We start from the raw sequence: 20,000 nt of genomic DNA on the forward strand, positions 1-20,000 counted from the left end.
CTCCCACAAGCGCAGAAAGCTCCAGCGTTGAAACGATGCACGGGGCTTTCTCTGGGCTGTCAGTGAAGGGTGTGGATAGGTTGGGGGTGGGGGTGTTTGCGCGTGAGAGGCTTGACAAAACGAACCTCGCGCGTGTATACTGCTCATGCATACACTGCCTTGCGCTTCGACATGTATACCGTCATCAAGACTGACGGTGATGGAGCGGCAGAGAAGCGGAAAGAGAGAGAGAGAGAGAGAGAGAGAGAGAGAGAGAGAGCCAGCCAGCCAAAGTGCCATACATCTCTCGTGTTCTCCCCCCCCCCTGCTCCCCCTCCTCTCTCTCTCCCTCCCCCTCTCTCTCCCTCTCTCTCTCTCTCTCTTTGTCATATAGCTATGTATGACTGGCATTTGTTGATATGCAATGTTTAAAAAGAATAAAAAGACAACACTAAAACGAAACAACTACATCAGAACAATGAAAGAAAGGCATATACATTATATGGGACCATCTTTTTTTCTTTCGTTTTAGTTTTGTTTTATCTTGATGATGGAAATATTTCTAATGTTTCCCGTGTCATTCAATCAGGTTTCAGTTAGGCACACACACACACACGCACGCACACGCACACGCACACACACACTCAAACAGACATGTAACATCATCATCTGATAATAGATACTGTGAGGACAGAACGGTGATGCATTTTTGATGAACTGCTTATCAGTTTATTTCTTTGTGTAAATTTTATATTCAACATACACATGAAAAAAGAAAGGAAAAGAAGCAAATATTTACACGAATGAGACAAGGTCCGTCAAAGCTATCTATTGCAAACACAGTTTCAATATATACACCATATAAAATGACACGTGTCTCTAGAGAGACAGACAGAACACAACAGAACAGAACAGAACAGACAGACAGACAGACAAACACATAACGCACACATGCACGCTTGTGTTCGGTAATATATATTGTGCGTGTCACAAACGTCATTCATTTCACACATCTGTTGCCAGACTCTTTATTCTGGCATCCTTTCGCTGGAGGACACAACATTCTTGCTTCTATGCACAAGAAAATATATCATCCGAGTTAACTCTCTCCATACGAACGGCGAAAGAGACGACGTTAACAGCGTTTCATCCCAATTACCATCATCAAAATATTGCAAGCGGAGAGCTCTTATACTGAAGAGGTGAATGTTGACAAAGAATACCACAATTCTGACGACGGAAGCTAAAGGTTGGGTCATTCAGACACCCACTGGACATCCGAGGGGTCTGTGTAGAGGAGAAGAGAGGACTGGCCGTACTGAGGGGTCTGTGTAGAGGAGAAGAGAGGACTGGCCGTACTGAGGGGTCTGTGTAGAGGAGAAGAGAGGACTGGCCGTACTGAGGGGTCTGTGTAGAGGAGAAGAGAGGACTGGCCGTACTGAGGGGTCTGTGTAGAGGAGAAGAGAGGACTGACCGTACTGAGGGGTCTGTGTAGAGGAGAAGAGAGGACTGGCCGTACTGAGGGGTCTGTGTAGAGGAGAAGAGAGGACTGGCCGTACTGAGGGGTCTGTGTAGAGGAGAAGAGAGGACTGACCGTACTGAGTGAGTTAATTTTGATCTTCTGTGCTGCAGTGTGCAAGATTCGAGCTTGTCTATAATAATAATAATGGTATTTATATAGCACTGAATCTTGTGCAGAGACAAATCAAAGCGCTTTCGCACCAGTCATTCACACGCATGCGTAACTCTAAAACTGGAGAAACTGAAGACAAGGAAGAAGCAGGCAAGGGAGGCTATTTTGGGAAGAGGTGGGTTTTAAGGCCAGACTTGAAAGAGCTGAGTGTGGAGACTTGACGAAGCGAAAAAGGAAGTTCATTCCAATCGCAAGGTCCAGAAACAGAGAAAGAACGGCGGCCAACAGTCGAGTGTTTGAATCTGGGTATGCGTAAACAGAGTGGATCCGAGGCCAATCGTAGTGAGCGAGATGGAGTGTAGAGGTGAAGGCAGCCGCAGAGATAGGAAGGGGCAGTTTTGTGAATGCATCTATATGTCTCTGTATCACTCTTATTTTTTGTTTTCTGTATTGCAGGGTCCATCATATATTTTTCCTGTATCGTAGATCCAGTATTGCAGTTTCTCCTTCGGATCGCAGTACGCGCTGATATTACATTTCCTTTCTCTAGTCATATTCCGTTCTTACTCTCATTGTTCATAGCCCAAGCTTTTATTAGTAACAAAGCAAGCAAGCAAACAAACAAATAAGCAAGACGAGGGGGGCCTGGGGGGGGGGGGGGGGGGGGGGGAGCATTGATATTCATTTAACTGAACCCAGAACGTGAGAATCTGCGATTGATTATTTTGATAATCTTTCACCAGAGGATAAGAAACAATACTAAATTCCATCATACAATTATATGTAACAATCTATTTAAAAAAAAAATCAAATACAACAAAAAGCGTGTGAAATCATAAACTGCCAACGGGCAGGTAATTTCATGTGCAGTAAAAAAAAAAAAAAAAAAAAAGTTAAGAAAGAAACATGAACGTGAAAGATTTCTTTTCCTAATGCACGCCCTTAGTCGCTGACTGCCTATCATGCCCTCTGACGTTAAGGAAACGACAAAGAACGCCAGTCTGTCGCTAGTCATTCGGATGAGACGCTAAACCGAGGTCCCGTGTGCAGCATGCACTTTGCGCACGTAAAAAAACCCCCAAAAAACCCCCACGGGAACAAAAGGGTTGTTTCTGGCAAAGTTCTGTAGAAAAATCCACTTCGATAGAAAAACAAAAACAAAAACAAATCAAAATCTACACGCAGGAAAAATACAAAAAAAAAAAAAAAAAAAAAGGTGGCGCTATAGTGTAGCGACGCGCTCTCCCTGGGGGAGTGCAGCCCAAATTTCACACAGAGAAATCTGTTGTGATAAAAAAAAGAAATACAAAATACAAAAATGATAATTGTCACTCTAGTTTATGCTTCCCACGGTTCATCACACTTAGTACTCTGTGTTCAAAGATCCAGGAATTGAGCAACAAAGAATCGCCAGTGTGTCGCAATATTTATCACTCTGCTTCATGTGTTCCAGGTTTCATCGCACTTTGTTTTCGGTGTGTTCAAAGATCCACGAATTCAGCAACAGTTTCAGTTTCAGTAGCTCAAGGAGGCGTCACTGCGTTCGGACAAATCCATATACGCTACACCACATCTGCCAAGCAGATGCCTGACTAGCAGCGTAACCCAACGCGCTTAGTCAGGCCTTGAGAAAAAAAAGGTGAATAAATAATAGATAAGCTTACATAAATAAATAAATAATAATTATGATAGAAAAAAGGTAGTAGTAATGATAATAATAATAAAATAATAATAATAATAAAAAATAGATAAATAAATAAATAAATAAATAAATAAATAAATAAATAAATAAGACAACAATGATGATAAATAAGCAAATAAATGTAAAACGTGAATTCAGCAACAATGTACCGCCAGTCTGTAGCAATATTTATCACTCTGCTTTATGTTTTTAAAAGGGTCAATCACACTTAGTTCTCTGTGTTCAAAGATCCAGGAATTTAGCAACAAAGTACCCCCGAAAGCGGAGTATGGCTGCCTTCATGGCGGGGTAAACACGGTCGTACATGTAAAAGCCCACTATTGTACACACGAGTGAACGCGGGAGTTGCAGCCCACGAACGAAGAAGAAGAAGAAGGAGAAGAAGAAGAAGAAGAAGAAGAAGAAGAAGAAGAAGCAACAAAGAATGGCCAGTCTGTCGCAGTATTTATCACCCCAGTTTATTCTTCCCATGGTTCATCACACTTAGTTCTCTGTGTTAAAATGAATTTATAATTTATGCTCTCCAGTATTGCACGGTCTGTTAAACCGGTTTCCCAGTGGTTCCGCTACGCTTTGATGAAACAAACATGTTTGGGTTGCTCCCATCTGTTGCAGGATCTATAACTCGTATCGGCGGCTCCTCTTACCGTTGTCCGGATGGTTCAATACCCGAGAACGAGGTCAAGATCATTTCCGGTGTGCTGGGCGCGCCCTCTAGCGTCACATCCATCCAGGTGCACAACCTGCTCAAGCTCTTCAAGATTCCGCAGGTGAGTGACGGTTTCTTGTTGTTCGTTGATGTTGTCATTTGCAGACAAACTTGTGTGTGTGTGTGTGTGTGTGTGTGTGTGTGTGTGTGTGTGTGTGTGTGTGTGTGTGTGTGTGTGTGTGTGTGTGTGTGTGTTTCCCTGCCTCTAACTGTCTGTCTCTCTCAATATGCGTCATGTCTGGAGATATCATATATATATATATATATATAAATATATATATATAGTATATATATATATAATTATATACATATCTAGAAAGAGAGAGAGAGAGAGAGCGAGAGAGAGAGAGAGAGAGAGAGAGAGAGAGAGAGAGAGAGATGAATCTATGTCCTCTGTACCTGTCTGGTCTTAATCTTTCTCTCTCTCTCTTTATCCGTCTTTGTCTCACTATCTCTGCGTCAGGCTTTGTTTGTCTCTCTTTCTTTGTCTCTGTCAAACAAGAAGACACATACGCACACGCGTGCGTGCGCGTAAACACACACACACACACACACACACACACCATATCTTTCTCACACACACATATACACACACGCGTGCAACCGCACGCACGCTACACCCACCTCACACACACACACGTGTACACACACATAAACACAAGTGTACGCGCGCGCGCGCGCACACACACACACACACACACACACACACACTTCAATACCACTCAACGCATTCTGCTGATAAAACTATGGCAACGAGATCAATCAGGAAGATGCAATTCTCGAGGGAGAGGCGGGGAGGGGGGCCGGGGAAGTTGGGAGCGAGGGTGCGGGGGGCGGGGGGGGGGGGGGGTAGTTAAAAGACATTGGAATCAATATCTGCCTAAAGCACTGCAAAAAATGTACAGGCTGCACAGATCACTTGCACTATGCTGATAGGCCAAACACGCACACACACACACACGCACACACACACACGCACACACACACACACACACACACACGCGCGCGCGCGCGCGCGCGCACACACACACACACACACACACACACACACAAAACCAGATTCACGACACCCTGAGCCTTTAAATAATACATCGGTGGTGTCATGTCTGTAGACATTCAGATCAAGAGAACAGTGAAGCAGGGAACTTCATTCCAGGCGAAAGAAAAAAAAAAAAAAAAAAAGAAAATAAAACAGTCCAAAAAAAACCAACAAAAAAACCAAGAAAATATGACGAATCTTTGCCACGCAGACGAAGAGCCTCCAAAGTGTTTTTGTCATCGGAGAAACCAGAAGATGGGAGGTTGGGGTGTGAATGCTAGTGTCCGTGAAGAGCAAGTGCTAATTTTTACCACCCACACATGATGTTACTGTCCTACAGTTTTGCGGATATCATTTGCGCACGCACTTCTCGAAAGCTCCTTTCCTTCACACACACACACACACACACACACACACACACACACACACACACACACACACACACACACACACACACACACACACACACATACACACACACGCATATATATATACATTTGTTCTTGGTTCGTCTTTCATTGCTTTGGAGACTAGCCAAAAAACAACAAACCAAACATGAAGAAATGTAAAGAAAAGCAAATAGCATGCGCACAAGTAAATCCAAACCGTAAGCCTCTGGTATAGAACATTTAGATAGAAATTCAGAGGATAAGAAACAAAGAGTAACTTCCATCATACATTCATATATAATAATGATAATAAAATCGAACACAACAAAGGGCATGCGAAATCAAGAACTGTCAACAGGCGTATAATTTCCTGGGCAATAAAGATTTGTAGTCCAGAAAGAAACATGATTATAAAATCAATAATAATAATGGATACTTGTATAGCACACTATCCAGAAATCTGCTCTAGGTGCTTTACAAAAACGCTTTTGTTAACATAAAACATTATATCTATGTTACACACACACACACACACACACACACACACACACACACGCACCGCATACATACATTTTAACATGCATGTGTATCTAACAGCTACCCTAACACATACGCACACATAGGCAGGCACAAACTTACATAAACACACGCACACACAATACACGTTCATATACATGCATGTAGTTATGTACACATACATATGTATATACACATAGTCAAGCACAGCTAACGAAAAGGAAGTGGACCTGCCACAATTGAACTTAATGCTGAGGGAAAAGATGAGTTTTGAGACGAGATTTAAAAGATGCGAGGGAATGAGAATGACGGAGGTTATCAGGGAGCTTGTTCCACGTCTTTGGCGATTGCATAGAAAACGATCTGTGTCCATAGGTCTTACTTCTGACGTGAGGTATCCTGAGAAATCGAGTATCAGAGGAAGAACGGAGCTTACTCTAATATACGTGTGTGTGTGTGTGTGTGTGTGTGTGTGTGTTGGGTGACTGAAGCCTGACTGAGCCCACCTCTCATCGGCCATCCCGTCCAGAACAGTGAGCAAAACTGGCATTGCCACAACGGCATCGGACTTGCTCTTTGCATGTTTCTTTCTTGCTTTGTCTGCAGTCACCCACCTGAACTAAACGGTGTTGCTCCAGAGGTAAAACCAGTAAAGCTAGGAACGAGAAGCATAGGCTGAACATTTTCCAGGGTTGAAAGCCGGGGTACGAAGGCAGTGGGCGTAGGACAGGGGTGTGGGATAGAGGCGGGGGACGGGGGTTCAGGCCAAATTTCATTCAGATAAAATCGGTTGAGAATGAGGAATGACACTCACACAATAAAATCCAATAGCATAGCATAGCTTACCACAACATATCACACTAGACCATACTATGGCATTCCACAGCACACCGTACCTTACCATGTAACACAACACAATACAATGCATGGTTATACAATGAGTAACTTTCGTATCAAAGAACACAGAGCTGGAGGCAAAAACGAGAATTTTGAATGAAGTAATCGTCTTAACATTGTCTTGAAATCAGCAGGTGGAAAAAATACCAGGCACTGCCAGTGGGGCTGGGGACAAGGGAGGATAATCCAGAAGGGGCTAAAAGGAACTCTTGAGAGTGAATCCCAAGATTAACTGGACCCCGCATCACAGGCCTGAAGGGCTCATTGGATGGTTCGTGATATGGTGTTACAGAGTGAATAATAAATCCAAACCCAGATGTCTCCATCTTCCACAAATAAGTGGAAGAAACGTCGAAAAACTTTTAATCTTTAAAACTGATTTGCTCTTTGAGTGGGGTGGTGGGTTTTTAAAACAAATCCTTCATTAATGCTCATGCTAGCCTTCTTGTTCCTCCAAAAAGGGAAATCAGTATGCACAGCGAGCGACAGCTGTTTCGCACTGTGTAGTGAGTGCTCTTCGGGCTTCACATGTATCCAGAAGGAACGTTCCACAGAAAATCCGATTTTAAAGCGTTGAGTCTGAGACAGGCATTAGTGAAATAGTGACTACGAGGTCTGCAGCAGCAAAACGCCGTCAGCAAAGGAATAGAGACGTCCAGAACTGAGCCAGTCGGAGATATGGAACGGGGCCATAATGTAGAAGCAATCTTAGAATGGGGCTGATTCTCTCTCTCTGTGTCTCTGTATCTGCCTCTCTCTCTGTCACTTTCTATCTCCCCCTCTCTTTCTCTTATCCCAGGCTCTAGGACACTCCAATTTCCTTGTGTGGACGGTAGCAGCATACATAGCAAGCGATTATGACCGAAGGCCGTACTGTTTGTCATTGACGTTATGAGTTACTCTATTACTGTGCTTTTTATATGACTTTTTATGGTACCCATTTTCATTTATTACTTTCTGTCGGAAGCCAGATTCCCATGATTGTATTTTCACACAGACACACAAACACGCGCGCGCACACGCAGTCACGCACGCACATACACGCACACACATATATACACGCATCAGATAAATGCAGTTAAATATATTCCTTCTATTCATATTTTTGATCTTGCGTCCCTTCCCCAAATTTCGGAATCGTAATAATATCAGAATGGTCTTCATTTGAGAGTCATTTGGGAAAGAAAACTAAGGGGAACATGTTGTCCAGTATTCCACAAAAGCCTTATAATAAAACAGCAACAACAACAACAAAAACATTCCCTTTTGGACTCATTCAGCAGAATCAAGAAATGCTGATGTGGGAGACAGTTTAAAGAGTTTATACACGCCAACAATTTTAGTTCTACTTCTCCAGAATACAATTCTTCATAACAGGAAAGAAGGCTACCATTAATGCATTCTTTTTTTTCTATGTAAATTGTAAATCAACGTTTTTGAGGTTTCAGTATCATTTTAATCCGGAAACCCAATTTAGACTGACTTTTGGCATATCATACAAAATATTAACTTCATCGTGTTTGCAAACGAACGGCGCGATCAATAAGCGCAATAGCATCAGCGAACAGTATAATTGATAATATGACATCTGGAGACAGTTTGATTCCGCGTCCACCATATTTTAAAATACCTTGGGTCTGTTCATTGATAAACATTGAAAAATAGGATTTCAAAGTAGTTGCTACATATACACCTGCTTAGACAACACCATGCACACTTTTCAAAGTTTTTTGCGATTATTTATCGAGTTCAAGTTTGGTCCAGGGAGGCAGAAGGACTCACACACACACACACACACACACACACACACACAGAGTACACCGAAGGAGGTGTGCAAGGAAGGAACAGCTGTCAATAGGGAGAAAAACAAACAAACAAACAACAACAACAACCAAAAAAAAAAAAAAAAAAAAAAGAAAAAAAAGAGGTGGGGCGACTTCATTAGATAAAAACCGGCCAGTCTCACAGGACCCCAACGGCTACATAGTCTCTCTCCTGCCTCTCTCCGACAGCTGTGTCAAGTGGCCACTCGGATCAATGCGCCGACAACGGCCGCATGGACACCCGGGAAAGGAAGTCCTCCGCCGGATTAAACAGTCCCACTTTTCTCTGCCTAAAGCGATGCCTACACGTTTGCCCAGCACACTGCTTTTAAGGAGTGTTCGGTCTTGTCCGCATGTATTGTGTGAAACGTACTTATTTCTTGTCAACGACTGATTTTCTCTGGGTAAATGGTGGGCTGCTTTTCCCAGGGAATAGGGGAGTAGCACGTCGCCACAGTGGTTGCACCATCCTTCCCCCCCCCCCCTTTTTAACTCTCTCCATACGAACGGCGAAAGAGACGACGTTAACAGCGTTTCACCCCAGTTACCACCATGAAAATATTGCAAGCGGAAGGCTCTTACACTGAAGAGGTGAATGTTGACAAAGAATACCACAATTCTGACGACGGAAGCTAAAGGTTGGGTGATTGAGACAGCCACTGGACATCCGAGGGGTCTGTGTAGAGGAGAAGAGAGGACTGGCCGTACACACGTATACATGCAGCCATTTGATTAGCAACTTCAACGATTTTTAAGTTATGCTGTTATTGCCTTGATTCGTTTATTCGCATTCTTTTCAATTCCTTCACCCCCCCATTATCTTGGATAGTTCGTGTTCTTCCTCTCTGAACAAGCAGTTAGTGAGTTACAATTTTAGTTCTCACAGACATCTCCATGTTATATCCTAAAGCAGTGTTCAAGTGACATTTCGCTTTCGAACTGTCTGCCTTGGTTAATACAATGCAGTGTTCACCTTACTTGGAATGCATTGGCGACATTGAAGACTCAGGATTCAATTGTTAAAAGCCCTTCAGTGCCGGTGGAAAAAACAGTAGAAAGTGGTGTTTCAATTCATAAAACAATAATGGCCTGGAGATATACCACTCTAGATAAACTGTTTTAATTTTCAGCCTTCCAGAATTATTTCTCTTCTTCAGATGACTCATTAGTGACATCACTATTCACGAAAGTGATACGTGCTATGGCACTCAAGGGGTTTTAATGGAGTGAGTCAAAAGCGTATATCACAACATGACAACATACACATCCAAACCTCCCTTTCCTATTCCCTTTCCACTCCTTTACATGCTTTCTTCACAATCCTCTGCTCGATATATTGTCTCAAGGAAACAATACCATGAGACATTCTCGAGGCATTTTCAACGGTACACACACGTGTGTGATTTAACCAAGTGTAATGTTAATCAGCCAGCTGAAGGAAGGCCACCGCGAACTTTGAAGACCCTGCAAGCGCTTCAAGGACACCTTGAAGAGAAACCTCAAAGCCTGTGACATAGAAATCGCTTCCTGGGAAACTGATGCCCTTGACCGCTCTCGCTGGAGGATGCTGTGCTCTAGTGGCATAAAGACGTTTGAAAACAAGAGAACGCTGGCCATTAAGGAGAAGCGTGAGCGAAGGAAGCAGGGCTCAACTTCTGGAGACGTTTTCCCTTGCAACACCTGTGGGAAGTGCTGCGCATCCAGAATCGGCCTCTTCTCCCATAAGAGGACACACACCGACAGATAAGCCTGCCTGCCTACTCGTCCGTCGGTCCGACGGGAGACTCCATTATTAATGTTAATCAACCAGCAGTTGTGAAAGATACTGTCTGCCCTAACTAGTATAATACTTATCCGCAGCAACGTTGGTGGGAATGAATTGATTGGAACTCTGACATTACGGCCTCTCCTCCATGCTACTGACTTTTCACGCATCAGATGCTAAGCTGGTTTCATGGGGAGGGGGGGGGGGGGGGGGTAGGGGGGGGGGGAGAGGGGGGGCGGGGGGGGGGGGGAATATATATAACGGCCTTCGTACAAAGACGCCGTTTGCCTCCCTCCCACACTCCTGAGGACGGAAACATTGGACAGCGATTGAAGAGAACTTGATCCGACTGAATGGAGTTGGTTACTGTGTGGTTGAACGTTACTTCAATCATTGTATTTAATGAACTTCTAATTATCAGAATTTGAGAGTCCTTTCAGAAAAAAAGTATGGGTTGTGCACACTTTATTGCATTAGTTGACGTGCTATATATCTTTTTGTTCATTATCCTCCGCAGCCTAAAACTGCCTGGCAAACAGCAATCACAAGTCAAAATAATGCTTGGCACTGAAAAGGTTCCAGCATCATTTTGGGAATGTTACGAACCGAAGTCTTATTTTTTACCTGCTTTTTTGTTACGTAATGTTGTGTCCATGATCTTGGTCCATTCCTCATTTTATTAACGGTATTTTGCGTGTATGTGTGTACCTTCTTTGTAAACAAGCCAGTGGCCTTGCAGTAAAGTATTTCTGAGTTCTGACTCTCTGTATCTCTATGTTTTTTTTTTGTTCTCTCTCTCTCTCTCTCTCTCTCTCTCTCTCTCTCTCTCTCTCTCTGTCTGTCTCTCTGTGTGTCTCTGTCTCTTTCTTTCTTTCTCTCTGTTCCTCTCTCGAACACTCACGTCACTCACCCTACCCATACTTCTTCTGTCTGTCAAATACTCTCTTTTCCTCTCCACATTATTATTGAGAAACATAATTTAGCACCATTACTCTATATTACGAACAAAAAGAAAAAGAAAAAGAAAGAAAGAAGAAAAAAAAAAAAAAGCACGGCCAAGAAGCAAAGAGAATCAATATTTCTCAAGTGTTGCTATTAAAAAGAAGAAAAAAAAATCCGTGGTTTCAATTGAAATTCTGGAATATTTCATTTTACGCTTCACCTCAGCATGCGGCCCAGTGCAATTTATTATCCATTTCTAACTGACCTCGGGGCATTTTCTGTCTCGCTCTGTTACGTCTTCTGTCTGTGCATCTGTCTGTTACGTCTTCTGTCTGTGCATCTGTCTGTTACGTCTTCTGTCTGTGCATCTGTCTGTTACGTCTTCTGTCTGTGCATCTCTTCTGTCTGTGCATCTGTCTGTTACGTCTTCTGTCTGTGCATCTGTCTGTTACGTCTTCTGTCTGTGCATCTCTTCTATCTGTGCATCTGTCTGTTACGTCTTCTGTCTGTGCATCTGTCTGTTACGTCTCCTGTCTGTGCATCTCTTCTGTCTGTGCATCTGTCTGTTACGTCTTCTGTCTGTGCATCTGTCTGTTACGTCTCCTGTCTGTGCATCTCTTCTGTCTGTGCATCTGTCTGTTACGTCTTCTGTCTGTGCATCACTTCTGTCTGTGCATCTGTCTGTTACGTCTTCTGTCTGTGCATCACTTCTGTCTGTGCATCTGTCTGTTACGTCTTCTGTCTGTGCATCTGTCTGTTACGTCTCCTGTCTGTGCATCTCTTCTGTCTGTGCATCTGTCTGTTACGTCTTCTGTCTGTGCATCTGTCTGTTACGTCTTCTGTCTGTGCATCTGTCTGTTACGTCTCCTGTCTGTGCATCTCTTCTGTCTGTGCATCTGTCTGTTACGTCTTCTGTCTGTGCATCTGTCTGTTACGTCTTCTGTCTGTGCATCTGTCTGTTACGTCTTCTGTCTGTGCATCTGTCTGTTACGTCTTCTGTCTGTGCATCTGTCTGTTACGTCTTCTGTCTGTGCATCTGTCTGCCTTTTTTTTTCTTCTAGAAGTCTGTCTGTCTGTCTGTCTGACAGCCTTTGTCTCTAACTGTTTCTGTGTGTCTCTGTCCGTGTCTGTCTATGTATCTCTCCAGCTGTCTGTTCCTCTTTTCGTCAGTTTTCCCCCCTCTCTCCTTTCCTTCATCTGACACCATCCATCTTCCTTCCTTTACCCCTCCCTCTTTCCCTTCTCTCACACAGACACTCTTGCTGTCTCTGTCACAAGTGAGGATATCAGTGAACAGAATGTAAAAAAAACAACGGTTTGTACGTTTTGGTTGTTTACTCACACACACACACACACACACACACACACACACACACACACACACACACACACACACACACACACACACACACACACACACACACACATATATATATATATCGAGACGATTATACCTATATATATATATATATATATATATATATATATATATATATATATATATATATATATATGTATATATATAGGTATAATCGTCTCGATAGAGATCGAAGGAAACAGAGTATCAAAGAAGGGGGAAAAAAGCACAAAAAACAAACAGACATGGAGCAGCTGAAATCAAAGGCGAAAAGACCCAGAAAAGTTTAAACAGAAGAAAGGAGAGATAGCGAGAGAGACAGAGAGACAGAGAGAGACAGTGACAGAGAGACAGAGAGAGAGTGGGAGAGAGAGTGAGAGAGAGAGAGACAGAGAGAGAGAGACCCCCACATCCCCCCGGCCCCCACATCCCCAAAGAAAAAACAAACCCAACAACAACCAAAAAAACCCAAACAAACAAAACATAACAAAGAAAGAAAGAAAACACAAAGGAAGTAAAGAAAACAAAAAAACAAAAAAACCCACAAAGGAGCAGAAGAAAAGATTAAAGAGTACTTGATGGATTGCACCCGCACAGAAGTCCTCTCATTGTACCATCTCCGTGAAGTTTGACTTGGGCCCAACAGCATGGCTGTGTAACCCCTTCCTGTCTAACTGTCTGTCTGACGGCGCAAACCGAAACGAAAGACGGCCCTTTTAACCCCTCGACCTTTGCAGACGCGTTCGCTTGTCAATAAAGGGATGTCACCTTGCTGTGAGATAGGACTGAACTGAACTAGAAGGGCCTGCCCAGCATCGAAAGCCTGCTGATCCAGTGCCAGCTACGCTGGACAGGACACGTTGTCCGCATGACAGACAGCAGGATCCCGAAGATGCTTTTGTATGGCCAGCTGAAGGAAGGCCACCGTGAACTTGGAAGACCCTGCAAGCGCTTCAAGGACACCTTGAAGACAAACCTCAAAGCCTGTGACATAGACATCGCTTCCTGGGAAACTGATGCCCTTGACCGCTCTCGCTGGAGGATGTTGTGCTCTAGTGGCATAAAGACGTTTGAAAACAAGAGAACGCTGGCCATTAAGGAGAAGCGTGAGCGAAGGAAGCAGGGCTCAACTTCTGGAGACGTTTTCCCTTGCAACACCTGTGGGAAGTGCTGTGCTTCCAGAATCGGTCTCTTCTCCCATAAGAGGACACACACCGACAGATAAGCCTGCCTGCCTACTCATCCGTCGGACCGACGGGAGACTCCACACAGAACCAGAAGGTCAGGTTGTCAGTCACTGGTCTTTTTTCATCCCACTGTACTAGGATACCATTGAGTTTGTACAGTGAAATCAATTATACCACTTATAAGTGCACAAGACGTCAAGTCGTAAATGTACATTAAATGCATGCTACATAGAATAAAATAGAATATGTCTTTATTACCAAGTGTACCAGGGTCACAAGGAATATTGATGGGGGGGAGGCGGGGTGGGTGGTGGGGGTGAGGGGGGGGAATAGTGCATAACAAGGTACGAACATGAATCGAAAATCATGCACAAACACAGATACAATAGAAATTAGGATACATACAAGTGCATATCAATATAAAAACTTGTGCATACTCACACATGCACGCACTGCACACACACACACACACACACACACACACACACACACACACACACACACACACACACACACACACACACACACACACCACACACACGCTTCAACAGAAGCCGCATATTACATGTGGATGGGGCTGATGACTAGATCTTCAGGTAGATGGTTGTTGATTGCACAATTCTATTTATTATACTGGATTTATTCGAGAGACAAGGCATTGACTGCTTTGGGGAAAAAGCTATTGGCGAAGCGATTGGTTTTCGTCCTTATACTTCTGTACCGTCGACCAGAGGGGAGCATCTTGAAAATCCCAAAATCTGGATGTGATTCGTCCTGGCTGATTAATAATTTTGCTTTTTTGAGTAGCCGCTTATAATATATGTCTTCTAGAGAAGGTAGATCAGCCCAAGTAATCTTGGTGGGAGTTTTTACGATTCTGTTAAGGGCTGCAGCTTCTGCCTTGGAAATGTTGATCTCATTTCACCAGTAAACATTCAAAAAGGTCAACATATTACACTGGGGCTGTACAAAAGAAAGAGAGAAAGGGGGAGGAGTGCGGGTGGGGGGCGAGATAGAGTGAGAGAGAAATAGTTAGTGAGAGGAGAAGAAGAAGAAGAAGAAGAAGAAGAAGAAGAAGAAGAAGAAGAAGATGATCATGATCATGATCATGATGATGGTGAAAAAGAAGATGAAAGACAGTTTCAATTTCAGTTTCAGTAGCTCAAGGAGGCGTCACTGCGTTCGGACAAATCCATATACGCTACACCACATCTGCCAAGCAGATGCCTGACCAGCAGCGTAACCCAAGGCGCTTAGTCAGGCCTTGAGAAAAAAAGAAAAAAGAAAAAAAAAGGTGAATAAATAATAGATAAGCGTACATAAATGAATAAATCAATCAATAATAATTATAATATAAAAAAGGTAATAATAATAATAATAATAATGATAATAAATAAGTAAATAAATAAATAAGACAACAATGATGATAAATAAGCAAATAGTCTTCCCCTCCCCCTTTCTCTCTTTCTTTTGTAAAGCCCCAGTGTAAAAAAAAAAGCAAATAATTGACAGAAAGACAGACAGAAAGAAAGAAAGGAAGAAAGAAAGAAGAAGAAGAAGAAGACACTGTATTGACAAACGAGAAGTTTTAGCTGCGCTCACCGGCCACCAGAGCAATCCCCACGATCAGACGATTCTAACGCGCTGCTTTGTTGATAGACACAGGGAAGACAGGAGGAACAGTGACAAGTAAGTAGGCACACACAGACCCGGGGGAGGAAGGTGGCAGAATGGTTAAGACGCTCAGCTGCCAATACAGAGAGTCCGTGAGGGTGTGGGTTCGAATCCCGCTCTCGCCCTTTCTCCTAAGTTTGACTGGAAAATCAAACTGAGCGTCTAGTCTTTCGGATGAGACGATAAACCGAGGTCCCGTGTGCAGCACGCACTTGGCGCACTGAAAAAGAACCCATGGCAACGAGAGTGTTGTCCTCTGGCGAAATTACGTAAAATGAAATCCACTTTCATAGGTACACAAATATGTAAGCATGCACTCAAGGCCTGACTAAGCGCGTTGGGTTATGCTGCTGGTCAGGCATCTGCTCAACAGATGTGGTGTAGCGTGTATGGATTTGTCCGAACGCAGTGACGCCTCCTTGAGAAAGTGAAACTGAAACTGAAACAGACCCGGGGGAGAATGCCGATAGAGGATCTCTTTCAGTGAGAAAAAAAACAAAAAACAAAACAAACAAAACAAAACGGGGGAACTAAGATCCTGTGCGAGCTGAAGAGAATACATAAAGGATAAGAGGACGCTCTGCACTTGCGCATGCACTTGTGTATATTCACACTCCAACGTACACAGATACACACAGACACAGATACAGACAGACAGACAGACAGACACAAAAACGCGCACACACACGCGCACTAACACTAGCACTAACACTAACAATAACACAAACAGAAACACTTACACATGCTCATGCGCAGACGCACACAAACACAGATACACACATACAGATATACACATACAGAGGGAGAGAGAGAGAAGAGAGAGAGAGAGAGAGAGAGAGAGAGAGAGAGAGAGAGAGAGAGAGAGAGAGAATTGAATATGAATGAATTGAAAGCATTCTATTTTCCGAGGGCAACAGAGTAAGCACAAACGGAGAGAGAGAGAGAGAGGGAGAGAGAGAGAGAGAGAGAGAGAGAGAGAGAGAGAGAGAGAGAGAGAGAGAGAGAGAGAGAGGTGGATCATTTCTACACTTAATCCCACAGCCTGTCGTGACACTGTAAGATGTGAACATTTCAAAACAAATACAGCAACAACACTACACAGCGATAAATGCAAGTAACAGATATTCCAAGTAAAAGAGTGAGGTAGAGTGAGTGAAACAGAAATACAGACAGACAGACAGACAAAGCTAGAGACAGGATGAATGAATGAATGAATGAATTTTCTGGAATGAGAGAGAGAGAGAGAGATAGAGAGGAAGAGACAGACAGACAGACAGACAGGCAGAGAGGGAATTTCTCTTTTTCAGTGCAGTCTGATTAATATCTCCCATCCTATAGAAGAAAAAAGACAACAGCACAACGAAGTCAATGGGAAGAAAGAGAGAAAGAAAGACAGAAAGAAAGGAAAGAAAGAAAGAAAGAAAGAAAGAAGAAGACACTGTATTGACAAACGAGAAGTTTTAGCTGCGCTCACCGGCCACCAGAGCAATCCCCACGATCAGACGATTCTAACGCGCTGCTTTGTTGATAGACACAGGGAAGACAGGAGGAACAGTGACAAGTAAGTAGGCACACACAGACCCGGGGGAGGAAGGTGGCAGAATGGTTAAGACGCTCAGCTGCCAATACAGAGAGTCCGTGAGGGTGTGGGTTCGAATCCCGCTCTCGCCCTTTCTCCTAAGTTTGACTGGAAAATCAAACTGAGCGTCTAGTCTTTCGGATGAGACGATAAACCGAGGTCCCGTGTGCAGCACGCACTTGGCGCACTGAAAAAGAACCCATGGCAACGAGAGTGTTGTCCTCTGGAGAAATTACGTAAAATGAAATCCACTTTCATAGGTACACAAATATGTAAGCATGCACTCAAGGCCTGACTAAGCGCGTTGGGTTGTGCTGCTGGTCAGGCATCTGCTCAACAGATGTGGTGTAGCGTGTATGGATTTGTCCGAACGCAGTGACGCCTCCTTGAGAAAGTGAAACTGAAACTGAAACAGACCCGGGGGAGAATGCCGATAGAGGAACTCTTTCAGTGAGAAAAAAAACAACAACAAAAAACCAAACAAAACAAAACGGGGGAACTAAGATCCTGTACGAGCTGAAGAGAGTACATAAAGGATAAGAGGACGCTCTGCAATTGCGCATGCACTTGTGTATATTCACACTCCAACGTACACAGACACACACAGACACAGACACAGACAGACAGACAGACACACACACACACACACACACACACGCGCGCGCGCACTAACACTAGCACTAACACTAACACTAACACAAACAGAAACACTTACACATGCTCATGCACGGACGCACACAAACACAGATACACACATACAGATATACACATACAGAGGGAGGGAGAGAGAGAGAGAGAGAGAGAGAGAGAGAGAGAGAGAGAGAGAGAGAGAGAGAGAGAATTGAATATGAATGAATTGAAAGCATTATATTTTCCGAGGGTAACAGAGTAAGCACAAACGGAGAGAGAGAGAGAGGGAGAGAGGGAGAGAGAGAGAGAGAGAGAGAGAGAGAGAGAGAGAGAGAGAGGTGTGGATCATTTCTACACTTAATCCCACAGCCTGTCGTGACACTGTAAGATGTGAACATTTCAAAACAAATACAGCAACAACACTACACAGCGATAAATGCAAGTAACAGATATTCCAAGTAAAAGAGTGAGGTAGAGTGAGTGAAACAGAAATACAGACAGACAGACAGACAAAGCTAGAGACAGGATGAATGAATGAATGAATGAATTTTCTGGAATGAGAGAGAGAGAGAGAGAGAGAGAGAGAGAGAGAGAGATAGAGAGGAAGAGACAGACAGACAGACAGACAGACAGGCAGAGAGGGAATTTCTCTTTTTCAGTGCAGTCTGATTAATATCTCCCATCCTATAGAAGAAAAAAGACAACAGCACAACGAAGTCAATGGGAAGAAAGAGAGAAAGAAAGACAGAAAGAAAGAAAGAAAGAAAGAAAGAAGAAGAAGACACTGTATTGACAAACGAGAAGTTTTAGCTGCGCTCACCGGCCACCAGAGCAATCCCCACGATCAGACGATTCTAACGCGCTGCTTTGTTGATAGACACAGGGAAGACAGGAGGAACAGTGACAAGTAAGTAGGCACACACAGACCCGGGGGAGGAAGGTGGCAGAATGGTTAAGACGCTCAGCTGCCAATACAGAGAGTCCGTGAGGGTGTGGGTTCGAATCCCGCTCTCGCCCTTTCTCCTAAGTTTGACTGGAAAATCAAACTGAGCGTCTAGTCTTTCGGATGAGACGATAAACCGAGGTCCCGTGTGCAGCACGCACTTGGCGCACTGAAAAAGAACCCATGGCAACGCGAGTGTTGTCCTCTGGCGAAATTACGTAAAATGAAATCCACTTTCATAGGTACACAAATATGTAAGCATGCACTCAAGGCCTGACTAAGCGCGTTGGGTTATGCTGCTGGTCAGGCATCTGCTCAACAGATGTGGTGTAGCGTGTATGGATTTGTCCGAACGCAGTGACGCCTCCTTGAGAAAGTGAAAGTGAAACTGAAACAGACCCAGGGGAGAATGCCGATGGAGGAACTCTTTCAGTGAGAAAAAAAAACAACAGAAAAACAAACAAAACAAAACGGGGGAACTAAGATCCTGTACGAGCTGAAGAGAGTACATAAAGGATAAGAGGACGCTCTGCACTTGCGCATGCACTTGTGTATGTTCACACTGCAACGCACACAGATACACACAGACACAGATACAGACAGACAGACAGGCACACACACACACACACACACACACACACATACACACACACACACACTAACACTAACAATAACAAACAGAAACACTAACACATACTCATGCACAGACGCACACAAACACAGATACACACATAAATATCTAGACATACACATACAGAAAGAGAGAAAGAGAAAGAGAGAGAGAGAGAGAGAGAGAGAGAGAGAGAGAGAGAGAGAGAGAGAGAGAGAATTGAATATGAATGAATTGAAAGCATTCTATTTTCTGAGGGCAACAGAGTAAGCACAAACAGAGAGAGAGAGAGAGAGAGAGAGAGAGAGAGAGAGAGAGAGAGAGGTGGATCATTTCTACACTTAATCCCACAACCTGTCGTGACGCTGTAAGATGTGAACATTTCAAAACAAATACAGCAACAACACCACACAGCGATAAATGCAAGTAACAGATATTCCAAGTAAAAGAGTGAGGTAGAGTGAGTGAAACAGAAATACAGACAGACAGACAGACAAAGCTAGAGACAGGATGAATGAATGAATGAATGAATGAATTTTCTGGAATGAGAGAGAGAGAAAGAGAGAGAGAGAGAGAGAGAGAGAGAGAGAGAGAGAGAGGAAGAGACAGACAGACAGACAGACAGA

General features: G+C 43.6%; 1 protein-coding gene across 1 annotated transcript in view; it reads left to right on the forward strand.

The window, feature by feature from the left end:
• LOC143287236 (metabotropic glutamate receptor 2-like) overlaps positions 1-20,000 on the forward strand; it is a 544,548-nt gene that overhangs the window by 77,789 nt on the left and 446,759 nt on the right. Inside the window, 1 exon segment of the mRNA XM_076595180.1 lies at positions 3,930-4,084. Within this exon segment, the coding sequence (XP_076451295.1) occupies positions 3,930-4,084 (155 nt within the window).

This window comes from Babylonia areolata, chromosome 11 (assembly GCF_041734735.1).
Source record: "Babylonia areolata isolate BAREFJ2019XMU chromosome 11, ASM4173473v1, whole genome shotgun sequence".
NCBI lineage: Eukaryota > Metazoa > Mollusca > Gastropoda > Neogastropoda > Buccinidae > Babylonia > Babylonia areolata.